The sequence below is a fragment of the Equus caballus genome, chromosome 6, assembly GCF_041296265.1.
Source record: "Equus caballus isolate H_3958 breed thoroughbred chromosome 6, TB-T2T, whole genome shotgun sequence".
Taxonomy (NCBI): Eukaryota; Metazoa; Chordata; class Mammalia; order Perissodactyla; family Equidae; genus Equus; species Equus caballus.
Genome location: NC_091689.1, coordinates 83,345,419 through 83,370,071, shown reverse-complemented (window position 1 = coordinate 83,370,071; position 24,653 = coordinate 83,345,419). Strand labels below are relative to the sequence as shown.

General features: G+C 51.7%; 1 protein-coding gene across 2 annotated transcripts; it reads right to left on the bottom strand.

The window, feature by feature from the left end:
- Nucleotides 1-144: 144 nt before the first annotated feature.
- On the bottom strand, nt 145-20,076 carry ESPL1 (extra spindle pole bodies like 1, separase). Of its 2 annotated transcripts, none has more exons than XM_070270260.1 (31): nt 19,715-20,076; nt 19,186-19,278; nt 17,949-19,007; nt 17,561-17,665; nt 17,307-17,427; nt 15,090-15,226; nt 13,875-14,068; nt 13,327-13,566; nt 12,996-13,140; nt 12,746-12,884; nt 12,405-12,544; nt 11,323-11,457; nt 10,114-10,233; nt 9,447-9,618; nt 8,926-9,054; nt 8,646-8,802; nt 8,033-8,142; nt 5,839-6,827; nt 5,268-5,604; nt 4,905-5,066; nt 4,006-4,219; nt 3,715-3,905; nt 3,049-3,176; nt 2,792-2,914; nt 2,143-2,298; nt 1,872-2,042; nt 1,643-1,747; nt 1,352-1,467; nt 1,102-1,185; nt 768-932; nt 145-491 (listed from the first exon to the last, which is right to left on the bottom strand). In XM_070270260.1, the coding sequence occupies exons 2-31, from the start codon at nt 19,264-19,266 to the stop codon at nt 290-292; spliced, it is 6,327 nt and encodes a 2,108-aa protein (XP_070126361.1). In that variant the 5' UTR covers nt 19,267-19,278; nt 19,715-20,076; the 3' UTR covers nt 145-289. The 2 variants fall into 2 exon arrangements, with proteins under 2 accessions (XP_070126361.1, XP_070126362.1); XM_070270261.1 differs by having other exon boundaries at nt 19,634-19,724.
- Nucleotides 20,077-24,653: the final 4,577 nt, after the last annotated feature.

The window sequence follows — 24,653 nt, the reverse complement described above, 5'->3', positions numbered from 1 at the left end:
TTCGTCCTGTGGTTTTGTCTTTCTCCTCAAGGCTCTCAGACTTGAACTTCTGCAAGCTGTTCTCATCTGTTTATAGTACCACATGGCGGGTGGGGGGCAACAATGTGTCTTCAGATGTTCTCAGATGAGTTACACAAAACAAGATTTAAATAATATATCTTTATTATATTAATGTTAAAAGGAAACATTTCATATAAAACACTGGGGAAAATCATTTAAAAATATTTACCCTAAGGGTTAAATCTAACTTTGGAGGTAGAACAGTCAGCGATAGGACAGTTCCAAGGGGTCACTGCAGGAAGACAGGCAAGCCATAGGCTACGGGGGCAGCCCCAATAAGATACTTGAGTCGGGGAGCCTGGCGGGCCTGGCTGACATAGTAGAGAAGGGGAGCTCCTGGGCCTGCTCCAAGCCAGCCCTGCAGCAGAGCCTCTGTGTAGCGGTCAATGTCACGGTCAGTCACATCCCAGAGGTTACCCAGAAACAGGGGACTAGGAAAAGAGAAGAAATACAGAGTAAAGCCTCTAAAATGGAATACATAGGAAAACATGTTGACTGGTGATGGGTGGATAGAGAGGACTGAGCCAGTGAGGAAGTCGTTGGGCTCATAGTACTAGGAGAGAAAGGGCAAAGGATTAAAGGCCCAGGGATGCCAGGGGACTAGGATGGGAGGAAGGTGGAGCGCAAAAGAGGAAAGAGTCAGGGTTCAGACCTGGGAAGGAACCTGGGGTTGGGACCTAGGATGGGCCTTGCTCCTCAAGACTCACCAGCCAGCCATGATATACTTGAGCACGATGCCAGCCCCCTCCAGGTTGCCATGAACAGCCAGGGCTGCACTGCTGCAGCCAAACAGCAGGGCCACGGCCCGGCAGCTCAGCCGCAGGACGGCCTGCCCGTCCAGGAAGCGGGCACCAGCCCCATGGCCTGCATAGCTAAGGCAGAAGGAGGTGAGATGAGCCTGAATGAGCAGTACCAGGCCTCTCCTATGTTTCCAGAGGCCTCCTGAGTCAGCTAGGGGCTCTAAAGTCCCAAAGCACACCGGGATGACACCCCCTCCTCTGGGACTGCCCCTCTCCCCACCTGCCTGCCCTGAGCACTCACATATATAAGTCATGCTCCGTCAGGGCTGCCTGCACCTGTTCCGGGCTCGGCACTTCCCCAACAACCCCTTTCCAGCCAGCTTCACTGCAGGGAAAAGGCAGGAGTAAGAACAGGGGCCATGTGGCAAAGAGGGCAGAAGGAATGCTAGGGGGAGGGTGGGCTGGAACATTTGATTCTGGAGAAAAGGACATGGTGCCCACATGTTGTCGCCACCCTTCTCCACCCCCTTTCTTACTCTTATCCCCCCAACCTGCTAAAATGAGCTCGAAATTGCTCCTCAGTGTTTGACAGGTTATTGTGAGGGTTCAGGACATAGAAGGTACTGTGTGGATCCACCCCTTGGCTCAGCACTGACGAGGCCCCAGCCTGAGGAGGAGACAGTGATCATCAGGATCCCATTCTGGCCAGAGGGCCCGAGCCCCGCAAACTCCAGGACCCTTCCACAACTGATCCGTTCCTAAGAGCTTCTCCTTTCTTCCCAGATCTCTCTGCATTTTCTTTCTTCAAGTCGCCCCCAGTCCCCACTCCCTGAACCCCATACCTCTTTGATGATGGAGTAGCTGAGGAGGAATCGGAAGGAGGGCAGCCGAGTGACAGGCAGTGCCCGGAGGCTGGGCATGCTCTCCCATGGCAGCTTCTGCAGGTCCTGGGCAAAAAGCACTCAGAGGTTACTGTCCCTAGCCAGGGATAGGCAGGAGTCAGAAGGGGCGTGGGGGTGAGTGTGTGCCCACTGCCCACCAGACACTGCCCCTCGGGCTCCAGCTCCTTACCTTGTCTAGCACTAAGACAAGGTGGCTATTGCTCGCTACTGTCTGACCCTGTAGATGTCCTATGGCCTCCGTCAGGAGCTCCTGGGCTCGCTCTGGCTGGGCTGGGCACAGCCCGTAGGCCAGGGCCTGCACGTCCTGAGAGGTGAGTGTACCGGCAGCACTGAGCATGATCTGCAGGGGCACAGCGGTCAGTGAGTGCCGTGGCTCCAGCTCCACTCACAGCAGCCGTGGGAAGTCGAGCTTCTTGCCCTTCCCTGACTCCTCAACTTACTTTCAGCAGAGTGGGGTCAGGATATTTCCAGCCACATCCCTGCAACAACTCTTGTAGGCGGGAGGCCTCCTGGGCAGGGCCGGGGTCCTGACTGGATGGCAGCAACAGCCCCCTCCAGCAGCCCAGCACAGACTTCTCCAGCGAGGTGATGAGAACCTGAATGTGGAAGGACAGAAGCTTCAGTCAGAGGGAACCGAGTTTCTGTCCCACAGCACCGACACTTGGAGAGGAGGAAATGGGTTTTCCAGTGTGTGTCTTGTCTTGCATATCTTTCTGCCTGTCATAAAAGGCAAGAAGCTAGAAACGTGTTTCATTTGCTGAGACTCTGGGGGAATACAGACGAGACAGTTGATTACATATCACTATGTTTTGACAAATATGACCAGGTGGGCAATGAAAGCTAAAGCCATGAAGCTGACACGGGCTTCAATCCTTCTTGTGTGTATCTCTAAACATCCCATTGCCATAACCCCTTCAAGTTCTGGGCTGTTGTCTAAAGTCCTTCCAAGTGATATAGTTTTTTATTTAGGCCTACACTTCCAGAAAGGACTGGAGGTGGCTCAGCACTGAGCCAGGACCCCTGAGAGAGGATGCTGGCACCCAGGGTTGTTCCTAGGGCAGCCTGACCCCACCCACCAGGGGCACACACCTCCATCCTGTGGTCCAGTTCTAGCCGCCCTGTCCACCATTCTCGTTTGTCAGTACAGCTGCTGTTCTCTTTCTGTTCCTTCTGGATGGCATCAAACTCTTTCAGGGCCGAACTCAGAGGCAGCTTTGGGAGACAGGGCTATGAGATATCTACTCATCCACATGATCACTATCTCTCCACCCCTAGCCACAGAAGGCGAGCAGCTTGACCAGAAGCCCACCCCAGCCCAACTTTGCTCCCTGGCCCAGGACACCTACCTTGCCCTGGGCAGTGGGGATCTGCACAGTGACTGGGGGATTGTCTTTTTCCAGCCGGGTCAGCAGGAGGGTGTTGCCCACAGTTCCAGGCTGGAGGGTGGCCAGGGCCAACACACACACAGTCACCCCTGACACACAGGACAGACTCAGAATCATGTCAGCTGTCACAAGGAATTCCCTTCCCTGTCTTCTGCACTCAGTCCCTATCCATCACTCAAGACAACTCCAAGAAGTCTTCCCTGGTCACTGGAGTGCAAGGTGCTCTCCCCTGCCCTAACAGCTCCCTATGGACAGAGACTACGTCTTGTACTTCTTTGTGTCCCTCACAGGAACTAACAAAGCACCCTGCACAGAGCGAGGCACTCACGTCACCTGTGAACCTGTTTCATGTTAGTGTAGGAAGACCCCAGACACCTGAACTTACTCTTAAAGAAAGACACTGAATTTGTTGGTAACTCAAAGTTGAGGTTAAAAGAAGAGAGACTTCCAGATTTAGGGTATGTCTGTTTGGTAACAAAATGCCTAATCAATAAAAAGGTATGACATGTCCTTCCATAAGGACCAGAAACCTGTGTGAACTAACTGATGCCTTCAACACCTTCACCCAACTCCTCAGTACGAAGACGTGCAAAAGGACAGCCACACCAGCCGAAGACTGCCACCTACCACTGGGGATCAGAGCCAGGCACTCCTGGAAACTCTCCCTCTCGGGCTGGGGGAAGTGGCCAGATCCCGAAAGTCTGAAGGAAAAGAGGCGCTGGATGCGGGCCAGGGGGACGTCTCCGGGCCTCTCCTGGAGGCTCAGCCCCTGCAGCTGGTCTGCCACATCGGGCGATCCTCGGTGCTTCTGGGACTTGCTGCAGGCAACACAGGAAGGGGTGAGGTCTCCCTCCTATAGAGTCCGGACTCTCCCTTCAGTCTGCCCCAGCATGAGCTTTGGGGATGGTGGGTACTCACCTGAGCCGCCTGTGGAGGTGGGTGAGCAGCTGGTGGCGACAGGTGATGGAGACAGACTCCGTGACAAGGAAGGCAGTGGCATAGGGATCTCGGTGGCCCAGGCACAGGGCCAGGAAGCGGCAGAGGTGAGCATAGAGTGTACTGGGAGGGCAGTGACTGATCCCACGGAAGGCAATGCTCAGTGAGTCACAGATGGAATCCAGGGTAGAGAGACCTGGAGGAAGGTCAAGACACTTGCTGCAGTGAATCCCCTATTTCCCAGCTGACAGCAGCTTCCCAAGGAGTCCCTCTCTCACTGTGCGCTAGGGAAATGGCAGCTAGCATTTATGAAGGGCAGTGTGCTAAGTGGGGCGCTATGCAGTTTACATGCATCAACTCACTCCGTCCTCCCCAAACCTTATTTTACAGTTAAGAAAATAGAAGCTCAGGGGCTGGCCCCAAGGGTGTAGTGGTTAAGTTCGCACGCTCCGCTTCAGTGGCCTGGGGTTCACAGGTTTGGATCCGGGGTGCGGACCTACACACTGCTCATCAAGCCATGCTGTGGCGGCATCCCACATACAAAATAGAGGAAGACTGGCACAGATGTTAGCTCAGGGACAATTTACCTCAAGTAAAAAGAGGAAGATTGGCAACAGATGTTAGCTCAGGGACCATCTTACTCACACACACACACATACACACACACACAAAGAAAAAGAAAATAGAAGCTCAGAGAGGCTGAGTGACTTGCACACAGCTAGTGGAGAGTGTGCTGGGATTGTAACCCAGGTTCAAAGGCGACCGGATCCAGATGGGGATCCAAAGCCAGAACCAAGGACAGACTGGAAAGGCACTGGGATCAAGAGACCAAAGACTCAGCCCTCTCCAAGTGACGAGAGCTCGGTGGTCAGCATATTCACCGATGGCTGCAGGGGCTGAGGGGAGTCGGAGCCGAGGACCCAGATCCTTGTCTCTCTCCTTGTCTGGGCACGGGACGGGCAGCTCCTCTTTGCTGGCATCCCGTCTCAACACCTCACATTCTCCTATGGCCGTATCAGGCCCTGGCGCTGCTGCCTTCCCACCTGGGGAGAGAACATGACTTTTCTGTGGAGTTCCCTCCTCCTGCCACCCCCTTGGTTCTCCCTTCAAGGATCCAGGTCCAGAGCCAGCAAAAGAACTTTCTTTCTGTACTGTCTTTTGCACCAGTCATTTCTTGTGCTTTGGCCCCAGGGAAATCCCCCCAAGACACATGCACCTTCTATCCCCCACCCTTGCCATCATACCTGAGGCTGAGTCTTCCCCATCAGAGCCCCTGAGGATCTCAAAGCTCATTTCCATCTGGTTGTCAGTCAGTTCCTCTTCAGGGATGGTCCTCATGATCTCAGGGCCCAGCTCCTCACAATGTCCTGAGGCAACCGTCTTGGTCCTCCGGCTCCTGCCACTGAGGCCAGGGTGCCCAGGGGCACTACCTGGGGCAGCCACCGCATCGGTCTTCGAGCTTGGGCCTTTCCTAGCGCGGCCCCGGCCCCGGGAAGCAGTACCTCGTCTCTTGGGCCCCTCTGCAAGCCGTCCCTCAACTGAGACAAAGTCTTCCAAGTCACTGTCATCACTGAAGTTCACCTGTGATGGGTGGGAAAGGGAGAAGGGCCGCGGGCCTTCAGTGACAAGACATCAGTTGCCAGCAGGTGGCGCTGTGGAGGCACCATCACAAGGGCCTCTGGATCCTACAGATAGCCAAGGAGCTGAAGGCCCCACCAGGCCCCGGGAAGCTATTCCACAGAGACACCTGCTCTGCAGAACCTCTCCAGGACCACCCCTACCCGACACCCCCACCTAGCCACAGTCCTAGCTCACCTTGAGGCGCGTCTGGACCCTCTGTTGTACTCTGGGGGCCTTGGGAACCTCAGGCTTGCTCTGTGTAGGGAAGACTTCCTCAAACACGGTGAAAGGGACACGAGGGCCGGCCTGCCTGATCCGGCCTGGGGGCTTAGGTGTACAGGGTGGTCCTCTACCTTCCAGACCTTTCAGAGAGGTATTATGGAGGGGCGGGGTCGCAGAGACAGCCTGCTGGCGCCCTCGTCCAGAATGCTTTTGGCTCCGAGGCTTAGAGGGCTCTGAGCCTGGGGGGTCCTTTACCAATGGTGGCTGCCAGCCCCAGGAGCTTGCAAGGAGTTGGGTAGTACAGGAGCTGAGGCCAGCCAGCTTTGCAAGGGCCCGAATCAAGAGCAGGCTGGCTCGCCAGGGCTCCAGGTGAGGTATCTGCGCTGCCACAAACTTCAGCCCTGACTCCAGGACCTTCCCCAGGCTCTTATTTGATGGCCGACTCAGCCCCTCCAGTGCTAGCTGTGTGTATGCCTGAGCGAAGAGCTCATTCAAGTGGCTCGGGACAGGGGAAGGGGGTGCTTTGTGACTCAGGGAAGCTTGCAGAGCTTGGGTGAGGCGCTCAGTGGCTGCAGGGCAACCCTTCAGCACGACCTGCAGCAGATCCAGACCCTGGGCCTCATGGCCCATGGCCAGCCTCACCCCTGCTGTGACCAACGCCCAACGCAGACAGACTGCTGAGAGGACAGGGTTGGCACAGAGCGAGCAGTCACAGGTGGGCGAATGGGTCAGGAAGCCGGGGCTGGGCTGGGGCTTCATTTTCAGGACAGGGGAGGAGTTAGTAGAAGGTGCTATGGGGCCAGGCTCCTTGGCCACAGTGGCCACCAGCTCCAGGGCAGGGCCTCTCAGGAAGGGCTCCTCCTCCGGGAGCTCCGGAGGCCGCGGGCCGCGGGCCGGCTGCTTCCGCTTTTGCAGGTGGACCTTCTTCCCAGAGTCCGGGCGCTGGGCTAGTCCATCAAACTCTGGGGAGAGAACGGAACAAGAATTACAAACCTGGAGAAATGAGTAACTCCAAAATTTTTCATTTTTTTAATAATAATTTATTTCAAAACATTTTTTCATCATCTGGCACTGTAGATCAGGTTAAAAACAAGCTTGTAAACCTTTTAAAACTTGAGTGAGATTAAAACTTTTCAGTATATATATACTGGATCAATGCCATTTTTTTTTTTTTAAAGATTTCATTTTTTTCCGTTTTCTCCCCAAAGTCCCCTGGTACATAGTTGTATATTCTTAGTTGTGGGTCCTTCTAGTTGCGGCATGTGGGACGCCACCTCAGCGTGGCTTGATGAGCGGTGCCATGTCCGCACCCAGGATCCGAACTGATGAAACCCTGGGCCGCTGAAGCAGAGCGCGTGAACCCAACCACTCGGCCACAGGGCCGGCCCCTCAATGCCATTTTTAAGTCCTGTTATTGCATGAACTTTGAGAAAGGATAATAGATTACCAGACTTATAGTGGAATAAAATTTTTCTAGCACTTAGAATTGATAAACACTGTATTCAAAAAATCAGAGTTGGGGCTGGCCCCGTGGCGCGAAGAGGAGTGGGTGAACTTAACCACTCAGCCACGGTTCAGGCCCCAAGGAGGCTGAAGTCCTAATCCTGGATCCTGCCTCTGACGGCCCCATGATTCTGGCCAAAAACACTGACTATCTCAACTTTTTCATTTTATAAAAGAAAAAAATCTATATTCCTACCTTACTTTCCAGGGTTTTGTGTGGGTCAAATGAAATACTAGAGGGAAAGGTGGTTGACAAGGAAAAAAAGTACCATAAATACAGCATTTTATTATTTGCTTAGGCCCTCTTGAGGACACTACATTTGTGCTGTGCAATACAGTAGCCACACGTAGTTAGTGTGGCTACTGAGCATGCAGAATGTGGCAAATGACTAAGGAACTGAATTTTAAATTTTATTTAAATTAAATTTAAATTTAAATAGCCAAAGTGTATTAGCAATGAAAACTAGAACTAGGTAGGGTTAGTCCTGGACAGGCCACCTGAAAGAGGGACACCAATGGTCTGACTGAAGTAAAGAGAGCTTTGCCCTGGGACCAGAAGTAAGTCTCTGATTAGAAGGGAACCAAACCTTTGGCATACAAAGATGTGTGTGGCGTGTGTGTCACTCTCACCACCGCCCATGGGCGTTGGGGCGCGGCTGCTCACCTGTGCAAGACTCAAGCAAGAAGAGAACCTGCTGCAGGTCCGCCTGACAGAGGTCGACGTCATTGCGCGCCAGCTCCAGCTCCCCCTTTAGCACCAGGAATAGGGCACACCTTGTTGGGAGAGGAGACAACAACCAATTGGTGGAATCCTTTGTCTTCCTGGAGAGTCCTTCTTTTTGCCCCTTTCCTAGACAGAGCCATCACAGTCTTTCCCAGCCTCCAAAAGGCCTTTACTTCCTAAAGCTGACTTCAAGGCTCCCTGGAGAAAACCCTCTATGCTCCCTCTCAAATCAACTCATCCTTGTATGAGGACAGGATTTTCCAAACTGCGTTCCTCAGAAATAGGATCCTGTGGGCAAAGAGATTTAGGGAAACGCTGTATCATAGATCCCCCTTTTGAAGATTTATGCATATTAGCATATTGGAGGACATGAGAAGTCCTATATGAAATAAAAATGTTTAACCTTGATTAACTCAGCATTTCCCACTGATTTAGCCATGGAAGGCATTCTTCCACAAACCCCTCCGAATGTAACATGTTCATCTGTGGAATAGTTTGGGAACCCATGGTCAAGGGCGTCTGGAATCAGCATCCTTTTGGGCCCTGTACTCACTGGCGCGGAATCTGTAGCTTCGTTGTAAGTTTCAGGGCCTCCAAGCAAAAAGCCTTGGCTTCGCTCACACTGCCCAGGCGGCCCAGGCGGGAGACCAGCTTCTCCGAGCAGCTCAGCACCTCTGTAAGAACCTGCCATTTTTGTATCAGATTTTCACCTGTAGCAAAGGAGAGAGACACGACCAGCATCACTCAGTCATAGCCTGGATCCTCTGGAGACAAAACTGCCAGCCCCACCATCTACCCTGTTCATTCCCCCTTGCTCTCCTCCTCAGACTCACCATAGTCCAGAAATGGTGTCTCCACTGCTGCTTTTTGAATCGAGAGCACATCACTGCCCATGAGCAGGAGGATGATGCTTCGGAGGAGCTTATGGGAGTCGATGAGTGCTATCTCAGGTGTCTGCCAGCCTGTGCAGGTGAGGGGGGGGTACAAAGAGGGAGATGATGTGGCCAGAACTTCCACCACCTGCACCTACTAAGATAGCAAACGCAAAGCATGCTTCCACTCTTCTCCTTGTACAGCTAAGGCAGACAGAGCTAATCAATCACAGAACTCTTTCCCCTGAGACCACATGGGGTCTCAGAATCCTTGTCAGTTTAGTATTCCAGGCATCACTAAGCAATCGATTAGAGTCAGCAGGCAAACTGAAACTCATTTGCTCTCCCAGGCCTACTCTGTGCAGCTGCTAGGTAGGCTGGTCCGTGCAGCTGGAGAGCAGAGGGGACAAGAGCTGAGAAGAGCTGATAGCGCACAAACTGCACACATCGACCAAGGAGGGCCAAGCACCCTAATCTTTCACCTTGGGCACAGAGCTGCTCCCCCAGGGAGGCGGACAGGCTGTCTGCTGGGAGGCTAAGGTAGACTGCTACCAGCTGCAGGGCCTGGACACGGAGCAAGTACCAGGCCTTGGAGGACCTCTGGAGGGCAGGGTCTCGAAGCACACACAGCAACAGAGAGGCGCCCTCAGTCACCTGGGAGGGGGAGGGGGCCAGAGGAGAGCAGTGATGAAGTCAGATTGGCAGTTCAGACCTGGAGATGCCCCTGGAGACCATCCGGCCCAATCCCCCGCTTTTAAGAATGATACAAGCTGCAGAGAAAATTAGAGCCTGAGAGGGCACAGGACTCAGCCAAGGCACACAGCGAGTTTATGAGAAAACTCAGGTCTTTTGGCTCTCACTGGATTTCCAGTTTAGGGTTCTGGTGTTGTCCCAGTTCTAGTCACAGGAAAGACTCTCCCCCTTGCCCCTGAGGAAACTGGAAAAGAGTGAAAAGGACAGTATCTCTATGAGAGGCGCACTGGTGAACAAGTCATTGGAGAGGGCAGGGCCAGGGCAAAGCACTGCCTCCCAGGGTCAGGAATATTCTTCCCAGCTCCAGGGAAGTCTCAGAAGCCAGACAAACATCTAGAATATCCTAAAATCCTTCCAATACCCAGAAGCTTCGGGGATTAAGAAGGTGAGAAATACCTTCTGGTGGGCACAGTAAAGTTGACTTTGCAGTAGGTCGCGGGTCAGGGAGAGGAGCTGGTAGGCGTCAGTGGTGTGATCCAGAAGCTTTAGACTTGATTCTGCCTCTTTCAGGTGTAACTAAAGAAGGAATCGGGGGTGCATGAGTATGCTGGTGAGAAGCAGCCAGACTCTTGAGATGAAAGCATTCACAAACAAAATGCTGAACACATCCAACTAAGTATTACATTATTTTAAATATTATAATCTACACAGGAGTCATTCACTCACTCACTAAAATGATCATTTGGTACCTTTCAGTTAACCACTACGCTAGAAAGACAAAGCTGAATAAAGAGTAAGCAGGACCTTGTATCCAAAAGCTTTCAATGCCATGGGGGTGCAGGCACACCTATGTCATCATGACACAATGCCACGGTGGTCTGGGGACCCAGGGAAAGTGGCTGATTCTGCCCTTGAAGAAGAGGATGTATAAAATGCTTTGTGAAGGGGGGGACCATTGAGCTAGGCCTTAAAAAGAAAGTACAGGTTTGCCAAATGAAAAAAAAAAAAAGAAGGGAGGAGAGGATGCACTTGGTGTGGAGGAACTGACACAACCAAAGGCAGACAGGCGCATACAAGGAATATAAAGGCACCGGTACAGACTGGCAGAAGGCTGGCGGCAGGGAGCAGCAGGAAAATGTGTGAACCAGAATACAGAAGGGTGCAGTGCAGAGTAAGCGTCTGGACAGCATCATTCAGGTATCAGAGAAGCCAAGGAAATCCTTTAAGCAGGAAAGAGATCAGATCAGATCTGTGCCTAAAAAGATAATGTATTACTAATAGTAGTCAGAGGACGAGGTGGAAAAGAGAGAAACCGGAGGCAAGGAGACCAGCTAGCAGACACTGTAATAGTCCTAACTGAGTGAAAAGCATCCATGAGGGCACCAGAAATGGATGGGAAATACAGGATTAGTCGTATATTCCTGGTGCAGAATCTGTAAGACATCATGGACAGTTGGTTTTGCAGCGTGGAGGAGAAAGATGCCTCCTCTTCTCACGGCTGCCTCCCAACCATGCCCCACTTTACAATCCTCCAGCCGAATGCGGCGGGAGAAGGGAGAGTATCCTATCCTATCCCATCTAGTATCCTATCTTCTCAGAGAAAAGATGGGCCACTAAAGCCAGGTCCCCCCTGACGTCCCCAGGCTAGGCTGGCTGGGCACTCACCTGGGCATAGCTGGGACAGCCGAGCGTCAGGAGGAGCTGGGTGATGTGGCAGGAGGAGCCAGCTGCCTTTGCGTGGTCCTCCAGTCTCTGGGAGACGATCCGTACAAGCAGGAGGACTTCCAGAGCCTGCAGGGGCTGGTGAGCCAGAAGCAGCAAGCTTACTTGGCTTCTGCTCGAGCCTCTACTTCCACCCTCCACTCCCCACCCCTCGGGACCTTGGTCTCACCTCAGGGCTGGGATGGAATGTGGCTACCCAGACAGAGCAGCCAGCAGCCCTTCTCAGGGAGCCTGAGAGGAGAGCAGTTAGGGAGCCTGCAAACCATCCTACCCCTCCTGTCTTAAAGCCCAAATGCCAGTCATCATCAAGAGCCAGGATTTACTGAGTGCCTACTGTGTGCCAGACACTGCGCCAAGAGGTTTACGTGCATCACCTCACTTTATTTCATAGCAACTCTCATCCCAGTTTTACAGGTGAGGAAACTAAGATGCACATAGGTTAAGTTGCTCATTTAAGTTCATATAACAGGGCTGTGGTAGAGCCAAGACTCACATCCAGGGCCGAGGCAGCTTCCCATGTCCCCACGCTAGAAATATGGCCTAATGGCCCATGGTAACAAAGATCCTCTGTGTGCACGGTTCTTTTTTGGAGGATCCTAACGTGGGGTCCAGGGAAGAGCTTCAGAGACTGTGAAACATTTCATGTGAAAATGTAAAATTGTGTCTTTAGGCATTTATGTATTTTTCTGAGTTTATAGGTCTCATATCATCTAGTAACTAACAATAATTATAGCTAAGTTTTGAGTATTCTGTTTACACACGTCTTCCACGCATCCCCTCACTGAATGCTGAAAGCGCTCTGAGGGAACGGTGTTACTACCTTCATTCTAGAGATAAGAAAGCTCGGGCTTCGAAGGTTGAGTAACCTGCCTAAGGCCATGTGCTAACAAATGCTGGAGCTCGGATGTAAACTCAGGGAGATGGGTGACAGAGCCCACACTGGGTTACATGGCTTTTTGGCAGGTACACAGGCCAGAGAAGGTGAAGGAGCTGGCCTCCACTGCGTCACTGCCCTCCTCCCTTACCTTTGCCCCCAGCTGATAGAGGGCCGCTAGAATCTGCAGCGAGGCTGCTGTCTGCTGGAGACACCGCACAGCGGGGGCCTGCCGCTTCGTGAGCACCTCCTTCCACAGGGCCAGGGCTTGGTCCAGGCATTTGGACTGAGCTGTGAATCAGAAGAAAGGGACCAGCCATTCTCTCAGCGTGGACCATCTGGGGAGAATGCAGCCTTCTCCCTAACACCCGCTGCCCTTTGTGCCCACCTCCCATCCTGCGGGGCGAGCCTCCCCCACACCTGAGGTCCCCGTTCTGCTCTTAGGAAGCCACAGAGGAGACTATCCCACCACACCACGTTCACGGCCCTCACCAGCATCTGCAGCCAGGTTGAAGGCAATGTTACTATATAGGAAACGATCCTCCTGGAGTTTATCTTCGTAGTTCAGGTCATTGACTTCAAAGTCTTCCAGATTACTCGGGGCCTGGGTTCTCCGATCCTGCTCGATACCCTGGATGGGGAAATCAGGGTCAAAACCAGGGCTGGTAGCAGTTTACTGGGGGCCTGGGGAAAACAACCCCCGCCCCCGGTTCTGCTCTGCCGCCACAGCAGCCACACTCACTTCTTGCATTTTGGCCTCCAGGGTACAGATGTAGAGCCACAGCAGGGCCTGTGCTTTATCATCCAGAAGCCGATCCTTGGCCTGGGCCTCGGGCCTCACAGACTCCAGAAGCTGCAGGGCCTCCCGGATAGCATCCAGGGCAGAGCTGTGGGGAGAGGATGCACTCAAGTGGGCCTTCTGCAGGACAGCAGGCCTCACACTTGCAGTGAGCTCCCAGGGCCACAAACTGAAGGGGGTGCTCCAGGACGTGGAAAGGGAAATAAGACTCCAAAAAAGGTGAGAGGACCTAGGACAAGAAGTAAGAGTGGCCTCCCTAGCTATTCCCGCTCACCAGTCGGTCTGCTGGGCAAAGTCGTGGTAGCAGAGCACCTGAGCCAGCTCCACCAGGTGGGTGGCTCGAGCCCAGGCCCCAGCCGGTGTCTCCTCAGGGCTCAGCTCCAGCAGGTCACAGATGACGTTGAACCGCTCCTGTCCCGTGTCGGCCCGCACTGCCTTGTAGGCCTGCAGCTCCTCCCTGAGCAGGAGGGCCAGGGTCTCCGGGTCCCAGCCGCTCAGGCTGTCTCGCAGAGTCCTGAGAAAGGGCAGGCTCGGCACTAGGGGAGCGTGTGAAGCACAGAGCCTCTGCTCAGGCCAAGGAGTCCCAGCCTCGGCTCGCTGAGAGCGCAGTTAAGTTTCCAGTCATGAGAGCAAGAACACTGCCTGTCGCCACTGTTCCCTCAGGACCTCACACAGTGGCTGGCACATAGTAAGCACTCAATGAGTAACGATGGATGGAAGAACCACTGCCTTTTTCAGACACGAGGATGAACATGACCACGAGCACAAAAAGCCAGCCCAGCTATGGGCCAAACATGGCTGTCTCCCGCCCCACCAACTCACCGCAGCTGTAGCTCCTTGTCTCCAGCTCTGGCTGCATCCATCTTGACCCGCACCCAGAAGGTGACTGGCTCAGCCATGTGTTTGGGGCCACAGAGCTGCAGGGCTGCCAGCCACAAAGTCACCATCTTGCAGCCCTGGGCCTGTTTACCCAGTTTCTTCAGACTCTCTACATGCAGCCGGAAGCACCTGTGCAACTGACCAGAGAAGGGGAACAGACCAAAGTGGAGCGATGAACCAGTGCGTCTGTCTGGTGGGGAGTGGGTGCATGCACAGGTACATACACCAGCCAGTGGGGGTGGGCAGGGGCCCTCCTGCCCCACCCCACCCCAGGCAGAAGACACCTATGAACTAAATACCTCGTGCTCTCAACCTGAGACTTCAATCCACCACCCCACATATTCATCGTCCACACCCCTGAAAACTTGCTCCTCCTCCTGTCATTCTCTCAGCAAACCAGCGCCTTCTCCTGAGTCAGAAACGCAAGACCATCCTTGACTCTCCCTTCTCCCTCCCTCACAGCCAGTCACCTACCAGATTAATCCTTGACTTCTTGCAGCCATCCACTCTTTCCATCCCTCGGGAAGCTGCTTCAGTTCAGACACCCACCCTTTCCTGCCTAGGCTCCTGGAGTGGCCTGGGCGCCTATACTGTCCTTGCACCCTGTTCATTCACCACAGTGATGCCAGAGAAACCCAAGATGCCAATCTGGTCTCACGCCTCCACTTTATTCCTTTAGAGGCTCAGCAACCTCACTCAGGATGAAACCCAAGGCCCTCTAGGACCCATCTTGCCTGCCAGTCCAGCCAAGTCATCATTTTGTGAGTACTTTTGCTAGCTCTCGGTTCTCACTCTCGTTGCCCAAAGGACCACCGGGGAAGCTTTTTAAATACCCAGAGGCCCAGGCTCTAGTGCCAGAGTTTCTGACGCAATGAGTCTGGGGCAAACATTAGAATTTTTTTTTAAGTTCACTCAGGTGATTCTAAGATGCGGCCAGGTTGAGAACCACTGGCTTGGACAAGGCTAAATATAAAAAGTGAGTCAATCGAAAAAAAAGATTAAGTAAATAACAGTACAGGTGTGGTCTGGGAAACACTGCCCCAGGCACTGGTGCCAAAAGGCAGCTAGTAACACTCCCAGGCAGGGTCCTGGCCAGGCCCTTTCATGCTACTCAAGCCCTCTCCACGCCCAACATAACCTCCCTCCCTGCCCTCATACCTTCTCAGGAGGCACCTCAGGATAGGTGCCCGGCTTTGCCAAGCCCAGGTGCTGGCAGAAGGGCTCGGAGATGGCACAGGCCTCAGCATAGAGCTTGTGATTGTAGAAGCTGTAGGCCAAGTTACTGGTGTAAGAGGCTGCAGGGGAGAGAAAGGACAGGTGACCGCAGGAACGGTTGCCACTGGCCTCCCCTGTTGGAGAGGCAGCAGAGAGAGGCTCAAGCGTGGTCAGCTCAGCTTCCAGATCAGATAGGAACCCCTATTGCTAGGGAATGGAAGAGGGGCAGCTCTCCCTGTCCTGCTCCACGCCAGCCACGTCCTCCATTCCAGTGAGGCAGCCTAGACCAGCCAGCCCTCTGTGCTTGTTTTACCAGAACTACATCCTCATCCCCATGCAGGCTCCATCTTTCCTCACATGCCAGTCTCTGTCTTCATCTCGGTCCAAAGGTCAGCATTTCAGGGGAAGCACTCTGGCCTGTCCCTTACCTCCCTCATTCCACTGACGCCACACTAGCCTCCTTGCTACTCCTTAAACACATCAGACCCTCTCCTGCCTCAGGACCTTGGCACTGGCTGTTTCCTCTGCCAGGGATGTCCTTCCCAGGTGTCTCCACGGCCAACTCCTTCACCCTGTCCTGGTTGTGCTCACGTCACCTTCTCAGTGAGGCCCACCCTGACCACCCTATTTTAATAGGGAACTTGCCCCCTCACCTACCCTGAACTCCTACTTCCCTTTCTTATTCCGCTCTACTTTTCCTTTCACTCCATATTTCTCATCACTTTCTAACATGTCCATAATTCAATTATTTTGTTGTTTATTATCTTTCTCCCTCAGCCAGAATGTGACTCCCTGAGGGCAGGGATCTTTGTTTTGTTTACTGACACATCCAAGCACTTAGAACAGTGCTTAGCACAGAGCAGTTCTCAATAAATATGTGTTGGGGCCGGCCGGGTGGTGCAGGGGTTAAGTTCACATGTTCCACTTTGGCGGCCCAGGGTTCCCCAGTTCAGATCCCAGGTGTGGACCTACGTACCACTTGTCAAGCCATGCTGTGGCAGCGTCCCACATAAAATAGAGAAAGATGGGCACAAATGTTAGCTCAGGGCCAGTCTTCCTCAGCAAAAAGAGGAGGATTGGTGGCAAATGTTAGCTCAGGGCTAATCTTCCTCAAAAAATAAAAAAATAAATGTGTTGAATGAATAAAGTTTTCCTAAATTCTAGTTTATGCAGTTTCTTGGCTATCAAGGTAGATGGTTGGGAGAAAACAAAGTCAGTCTTCAGTACTCTGTGGGAAGAATTTTCACACTAATAATTTTTGTGACTCCTGATATTTTCATCTCTATAACTAGGTTCAACCACTGAAAATATGAATATGAAAAGTTCTCCAGAATCTTCCAATGACTGAACTCATTAGGTTTATGTAATTTAAACTGAAGACCCATGCTTTTTGCAAAATGAGGGGGAAATTTATCATGAAAGACAAAAATAGGCAAAACTAACCCATGTTGTTGGGATAGTGGTTGCTGTGGGGGGTGGTAACTAGAAGGGGGCACAAGCAGGGGTTTTCTGGGGGCTAAGTCATGCTCCGTTACTCGACCTAGATGTTGGTTACAAAGCATGTTCACTTTGTAAAAATCCACCAAACTGTACACTTAAGATCTCAGTACTTTTCCATATGTCTATTTCAATAACCAGGGTGGGAGAAATATATATACGCATCTTGCCTTATAAATACACAGTGTATCTCCAGAAGGAGACATAAGAAACGGATGCTATTAGTTCCCTCTGTAGAGGGCGCCTTGGGCGGCCAGGATTAGGAATGGGAAAGGGACTTCACCATACGCCCTTTTGTGCAGTTTGAATTTTAAACCCTGTGAATGTTTTACCTGGTTTAAAAAAATTTAAGTTATAAATGTTCTTTAAAATTTAAATATATAGAAAGTCATAAAGCATATCAGGTACAACCGTTTTCATAAATACCAAATCAGATTTCAAAGTCAATGAGAAAAAATTCATGTCTGCTATTGTAAGTTAGCCCATCGCCTCTCTACTGCTGTTAAATATAGAGTAATGGATACTTAGAAACACCTCTTTCACTGCTTCCTTAAACCATAAGGAGCCCCCACTGTGGTCGGAACCATCCAGCAGGTGCTATTTGCCTGCCTAAGGAGTGATGAGCCTCCTTAGAACCCTGTACCTGGGCCCCAGGGCACTAACCAGTCATCCCTAGGTAGTCCGTTAGCTCTCGGCCTGACAGGCCCTGTAACGCCTCCAGCAGCCAGACAACGGTAGATTTGCAACTTTCCACTAGCTGGGCCAGGTCAGCCAAATCAGCTACCTGAAGGGACAAGAAGGGCTTGAGGGTGAGGAGTCACAATAGATCCAAGGTGGCGTCTACCCCACCCAATGTCCAAAGCCAAGCAAGCCCAGACCCTAGGACCTGCCCAGGTTCCTTGATGCCCAGCCGGTACCTGACAGCCTTGGGCAAAGTCATAAACCACCACAGTGTAGAGGTGAAGTCCCTGAAAGTGCATCTGAATCAAAGCCTGCTGCTGCTTGGAGGGGTCCCCACAGACCTGAGGAAGGAACAGGGTTTGGTTTGAGGGCCAGAGATAAAGCATGAGCTCTAAGCTGAAGACCGGGTCAGAGTCCTGGAGAGCTGACACAGCCCAGGGAAGGACATCCAGAGGGGCCACTGCCCTCTCAGGACACACTAGACTGTTTGCCGACTGGCCAGGTATAGTCCAGAGAGCAGCTTACCAAGGAGGCAGCCAGGCTTTCCAGATCTTGCCAAAGACCCTGGGCTGATGATGATCCACAGAACCACATTCCCACCCAACCTCTAGGTTCTTAACTCACACCATCCTGCAGCTGCCGGATGAGGGAGCGGTACCCGCCAAGAAAAGCAAAGAGGCCCAGAACAGCATCAAGTCCATAGTGTCTCTTGATGCCTCGCTCCAGGCCTGAGAGGAAGAACTGGCAGCTGTCACACAATGCCCGCAGCGGGGGTGATGGTGCCTCCATACAGCTGTTCAGGACAGCTGATGCCTTGATCAGAAGCTTGGCCACTGCCTGGGGTCCTCCTTCTCTGATCTGCAGCAGCTCAACTCCCAGCTGGCACAGCTGGAGGCTAGGGGCCAGATTGGTGATCCTTAGGTAGTCATGGGCCTTCTTCATTGCCCTGGTCGCCTTGACGTGGTGGCGGCTCCAGCAGAGGCGACGGCAGTGTTCCAGGGTGAGCTCCAAGAGACAGAGGGCCCTCTGGGGAGAAAGAGCACCAGGAGAACCCCCTCCCTCACCCACCAAGGCGCTGATCACATGCCTGGAGAGCATGTCATCTAGGAAGTCAGCATCTGCTTCATTCAGACCATGCCCACTGGCATCAAATAGCTGATGGGCAGCCACCACTCGACAGGCTGTTGGAGAAGCAAAGTGGGGAACTTCACAAGGGGTACTTTCATCCTCCAAGAGTACTAGAAAGCTCAAGGCCTTCAGCCGGGCTGAGAACGCAGCTCGCCGCTCCACCAGGACTTCTGCCCCCTTCCAAAGCAGAGAAAAACTGCCCCGGGCCACAGCTTCGTAGTCCTGGGGAGCAGCTTGGCGAGAGCACCGCATCAAGCAGGCATGGAGGGGCTGAGCGAGACGCAGCGTGGCCTCTGGGATTCCCTGTGCGGCAACGTTCCGCAGAAAGATGAAGAGAATTCGCTCCAGGTAGAGGGGTGGGCGCTGGGGGGTGGACTCCAAGTAGCCATTGCAAGCCAGCTCTGCCAGCTCCAGCAGGCTCCCTAGGTGCTCACGGCAAACTAGCTTGGCAGTCAGCTGCTGGTTGCAAGCCCTGAGGATGGCATCACAAGCTTGTCTCCTCTCGGCATCAGATGGGCAGCTGGGAGAACCAGCTGGAAGCTTGGACAAGAACTCCTAGGGAGAGAGGAAGATGTGAATGGGTCTACCAAAGGAGCAAAAGAGGTAGGGAAAGGAACTAGAAATAAGGTTGCTCAGAAGTGGGTCTCCTACTAATCTATCTCTTCAAATAAGGAAAAAACCAAAACAGCTCGGCTTGAAAAGCCAGGTATCCGGATCCAGACAGCACTCCTACCTTCAGGTCAGGTAGCAGATCTTCGGCCTCCTTCTGGCTGCTTAGCAGAGCTCCAAAGTTGACTCCTTTGAAGCTCCTCATGGCGCCGGAGGGCTAGGAGAAAGGGGACGGATCAGAGAAAGCGGAGAAGATTCGTAAGGGAGCTAAATGGAGGACGGGAGGAGCGTTTGAAGGCCGCGGAAGAAGCGAGCAAAGAATCCCATCAGAAATCCTATCCGAAGAAAGCCCATGCCAGGAGGCCAGGCTCCCGTTATAAACCGAAGCTTCCGCTTTGCCCTCCTCCAGGCCGATCCCCGGCCTCACTACCCATCCCACCGCCCCAACGCCCCGCACCGGAGGCCTCCACCGAGCTCCTCAGCGTCCGCCAGGACGTCCCGAGGCCGCCCGACCCTCCCTCGCAGAGGCGCCCCCGCCTCTCCCTCAAGTCAGCGCTGGAGACCCCATTCACCTCGGTGCGTACATACGCTCTCGAGTCCCTCCGGGCCTTGCCGCCCTAGAGGTCGCCCTCCTCCCCAGGTCCAGGACTTACCCGCCGGGTTAAGCACTTCTCAAAGATCCGAAAGGTAACCTTCGTTTTCCGCGCCAGCCCCTCCTTTCAAATATCCCCAGCGACCAATCAGCTGAGAGCTGCGTAACGCCGGCGGGCCGCGCGGTGCGATGGGACTTGTAGTTTACCAGACGCGCTGCATCATCACGGGACGCCTCCTACTGCTCCCCGCGTTAAAGCCTCTTGGGGGCGCGGGTTTCCCCGCTTTTTCCAGTCGAGGCCGAGTTCCTCGCCTATCTGTTGCTTAGTCGCTATCGGGAAGGCCAGCCCCTTGCCTCCTCCCCTTTATCTTCAGAGCTCAGAAAGAGTTTAAATTTCAAGAGACGAGAAACAGGCTAGACAACAAAAAGAACTTACTTGGAAACGCACGCAGTTTGGGTTACTAGGAAAAAAGGGCGTAGCCTTTCACGGAATTCTTTAAAGATACAGTTTTCGGGGGGCACTGACAGGAGCACCGTGGCGACTTCCAGCCTTGCTACTGCCATGAACAGGATTTCATGAGAGAGACAAGGACCTAGCGCTCCTTGATGGGGGATGGAGGTTAGGGAGGTGGGGTGGGGGTTTTGAGGGACGGGAAGAACTAGGAAAACTCATTCACTGGGATATTTCACCGTCTTTAATGACTTTGTTTGGTAAGTACTAACTCCTTCCTCAAACATACACACTCAGTTGGCTCTGCTTCTCTTTCCTTCCTCCACCAAAGCGTTCAGTTCACAACTCTGGTCTCCCAGTTATCTCTTTCCCGAAGAACTCTGTTGGATAACTCATCCTTCTCTATCACCGCCTTTCTTCATCATCATCAGCCTCTTTTAGGACCTGAGAATGTAGCAGGGAAGACTATTAAAAAAAAAATCAAGAACAATGACATCTCCCAAGAATCTCAGCGTCTGTCACCTTAATGCAAGTACTAAATGTGTGTTACAGACATTGCAGACATATCTCTTACAGGGTAAGGGACCCAGTGGAGAGGAGGTGTTCATAAATGGTCAACGAATACATCACTTCTCTCAGTACTCATTTTCTCTTGCTTACACCTTAGCGATTAGTGTTCACTTACATGTTGTGCAGCAAGTGTTCTAGGCCTTTTTCCTATGTATTTCTATGTTCCCTATATAAACTCCTCAAGGCAGAGATCTCATCCTTTTTTATTCCTCTTCTACTTCTTACAAGAAGTAGGAAGTTCTTTAAGTACCAGAGATCAATAAATGCTGACCAATATGAACTTGAGTCACATAATTCAATCTCTCACCGGAATCCCAAGCTTATAGAGACAGCACAGGATGGTGGGAAGAGCTTTGAACTTGAGTCTAGACACAGGAGCCAGGTTCTAGTCCCAGCTCAATTTATTATTAATCTATGAAAAGGAGAGAGTAACATTAAGCCTCACTACCTCCCAGGGGTTCTGCCAGCCTTAAATAGACTAGCCTTGAAATGCTTTCCAAAGGCCCTAACAATGCTTTGCTGCCATCAATAAGCACTTGTGTGTGTGCGTGTGTGAGGAAGATGGGCCCTGAGCTAACATCTGTGTGCCAATTATCCTCTATTTTGTATGTGGGATACACCACCACAGCATGGCTTGATGAGCGGTATATAGGTCCTCACCTGGGATTTGAACCTGTAAACCCCGGGCTGCCAAAGCGGAGTGCATAACCTCTACATCAACAGGCCGGCCCCAGCACGTTTTATGTGTACTGACAAATAAAGATATCAGAGATACACGAATGGCTGTTACAGTCTTCCTGTGGATTTTAATTGTTTTAAAAAGAAAAAGAAGATAGTCTGTTATGTAAAAAAAAAAAAAAAAAGAGTTGCAGAACAGCGTGAATGATATGACTTGATTTTTATTTTAAAAAATAAACAGAGGGGCCCACCCGGTGGCGCAGTGGTTAAGTGCACACGTTCTGCTTTGGCAGCCCAGGGTTCGCCAGTTCGGATCCCAGGTGCAGACATGGCACCACTTGGCACACCATGCTGTGGTAGATGTCCCACATACAAAGTAGAGGAAGATGGGCACGGATGTTAGCTCAGGGCCAGTCTTCCTCGGCAAAAAGAGGAGGATTGGTAGCAGATGTTAGCTCAGGGCTAATCTTCCTCAAAAAAAAAAAAAAAAAAACCAGAAAAATTAATATTAAACCCATGGAATAGACTTCAAACATTTAACAGTGGTATGAAGAGCAGGATTAAGGGAGCCTGTCATTTCTTATATATTTCTATACGTATAAATGTATTTATATTTATAATATATTTATATACCCATATAAATATATGTATTTCAATATTATATAAACATTTTACATTCACATATTTATATTAAATGTGTACTTCTGTATTTGCATTTGATTATTTTACAATCAGTCCATATAACTTTATTGTAAAAAGAAAAAAACTTAAAGCAAATGTGAAATATTTTTATAACATTAGATCTGATCCCAAGTGTGACAAACTTCTGTTTGTTTTATAATTTTATTCTGTGGTTCTATGGGGAAGTGGTGGCAAAAAATAATAAAAGGAACAGGGAGAACCACAGGATTGGAGTTAGGGGAAGAGTGATGGGGAGTGGAACCTAGACTCAGCCAAAGGGCAATGGCCATTACCTTGGAACGGTCCCCTCCCCTCCCTGAGCAGGGACTGAAGCTCCAGCAAGAGGTAATCGTCCAGGCCTCGGAACCCAGTACTATCCTCATGCCCCAGTCCTCCTGCCTTCTTGTCCATTAGCTCCTGGTTCCTCGGGACGTTTCTGTTTCTCAGGATCACTTAAGACTTCCAAATCAAATAATCATGTGTCCAGCTGGATAGAAAGTGAGAAAATCAGGAGCCTCATAGTGAAAGATGGTGGTGTGTATCAAATCTGACAGCCTGCTGACCTTCCCACTTGAGGAGGAGGAAATGAGTTCAAGTGGAACCTACTGACACCCTACTCAGCTGCTCACATACGCCAAAGAAGGAGGCCTCTCAGATAGCTTGATATTTCTATCTGGGCCAGGACCAAGGGAAAACACTGCCGGGAATTACCCAACCACTGGGATGTGTTTGAAAGTTCTACACCACATTACAGCCCCATCCACTCATTCTCATATCCAGATCCAGATAGGCTCAGCTGGATTGAAAAAGTTAAAAAATAAAATATAAAAGCAGACACTTATGTAGTGCTTAGATTGTGGGCCAAATACTGTTCTAAGCACTTATATTCAGAAATGCACTTAATCCTCACAAGAGCCCTGTGGGGTAGAAACTACACTAGCATCCCCATTTTACAGATGAGGGAACTAAGACACAGATTTGAACCCAGGCAGTCAGGCTCTGGCTCTGTGCTCTAAACCGGTTCCGTATGCTGCCTCTCAGCAGAGCATCACGAACAGCATTTTGCAGGCAGTGTGCCCCTGGTGAACCACTCCCTCAACTGACCCATTTGGGCAGATACCCAAAAGGAGACCAGATGACCAAGGCTAAACGCTCCCACATTCTTGACCTTCTCGAGGGACAGGGCTTGGGGTGAGGCAGCAGGGCTACAGGGGGAAAAGCAGGTAGATGAGGGCCCAGGGGACACAAGCAGTCTATGTCATAGAAGGGGCACTGGGCAGACAGCAAGAGACAAGGTTTAGCCTCAACTTTGCCATTCACATGCTACACACCCTTCCTTTAAGTAGATTTTCCTCTTGGGCAAAAACATTTCACCAGCACCTACTAATGCATGGCATATAGTACATGCTCAATAAAAATATATTTAAGGCCGGATGGACAACCTCTACAATGTGTTCCAGCTCTTAACACTCTGTGAGTCTGACAGAAAAGACCCCTCCCCAGTCTATCCGCCAAAAGCCCCTTTGAAAGAAGCTCAGCAGGAACGAAGCTAAAGGAACCTCATTAGTCTGTCTCCTCTACACCCCTATTTCCTTATCACTAGGGATGTGGGGCTCCCTCATGCTTCCATCAGTAAATAATTACTGTCATGCAAAACAACAAATCATTAACTAGACTCTAGACTCTAGTCTAACAGACTTCCCAAAAAATGGGTAGCTCTTGAAAAGCCAGGTGTGAGCCAGCCCATCTCTGCTCCAGACATCTACTGAGCACAGTCACGTGCAAAGCACGCACTTGTGTGTACATATGGAGGAGACAAAGGGGAGTAAGACACTTTCCTCTTGTCCTCAAGGAGATCATAGTACGGTAGGGACAGAGAGAAAGTCTACAATAACTATAAAATATATCCAGGTCCAGCTCAACAGGGCAGAAAGAGGAAGTGGAGTTATTGCAACAGACTCTGCCTTAGCATCAAGATGGGGGAAGGAAAAGATAGCTTTCCGAACTTAACCACAAATTCTACTCCCTGCAGCCTGGGTGGGGGAACATGTGTTTTTTCCTGCTCTGAGGGACCTAGACCACTACCCACCCCTCCTCCTCAGCCTGCCCCCACAGAAGCCCATCCAGGCTGCATTCCTCCAGCACCAGCTGATGCTATCTCTCCACACAGGTTGAGACTTGCAGGTCTGGGAGTCTTGCATCTTCCTGTCTGGGAAGGAGTCTGGGACCCAAGGAAAGGTCTTCAATCCCTTTCCAGAACAGGTGGGTCCCCCGTGCCCATCTCAAGTACATTCCAGGACACACCCTTGAGCCTACCCTCCCTCCATCCCCACCCTTCTTAAAGCTGGCTCTGCTTCCCTGAGAAGCCCAGGTTTTGGTGGGAGGAGGAAAGGCAGATACAATCAGAGGTGAGGCAGGGAGGGGCCCACAGAACTGGCGTTCCCACTGGTACTGTTTCCTCCCCTGATGGCTCCATCACCCTCACTCAAGCTGGGTGGGGAAGAGTCAGGTACAGACAAGCTGTCCCAGTCCCTCAGCCATTCACTGCTCTCTCCCCTTGGCAGCCCCTCACTTAGGTTTCATGCAAGGATACAGGACCTGGTGGGCCCAGGTGATGCTG

Excerpts from the sequence above, each read along its gene's own strand:
- ESPL1 (XM_070270260.1), bottom strand. The coding sequence starts at position 19,266 with ATGAGGAGCTTCAAAGGAGTCAACTTTGGAGCTCTGCTAAGCAGCCAG. Across the intron at positions 4,220-4,904 it reads CTCAGCCCCTGCAGCCATCG|GTCTCTCTACCCTGGATTCC; the intron begins GTGAATATGCTG and ends ACCTTCCTCCAG. Across the intron at positions 933-1,101 it reads ACGGAGCATGACTTATATAT|CTATGCAGGCCATGGGGCTG; the intron begins GTGAGTGCTCAG and ends CTTCTGCCTTAG.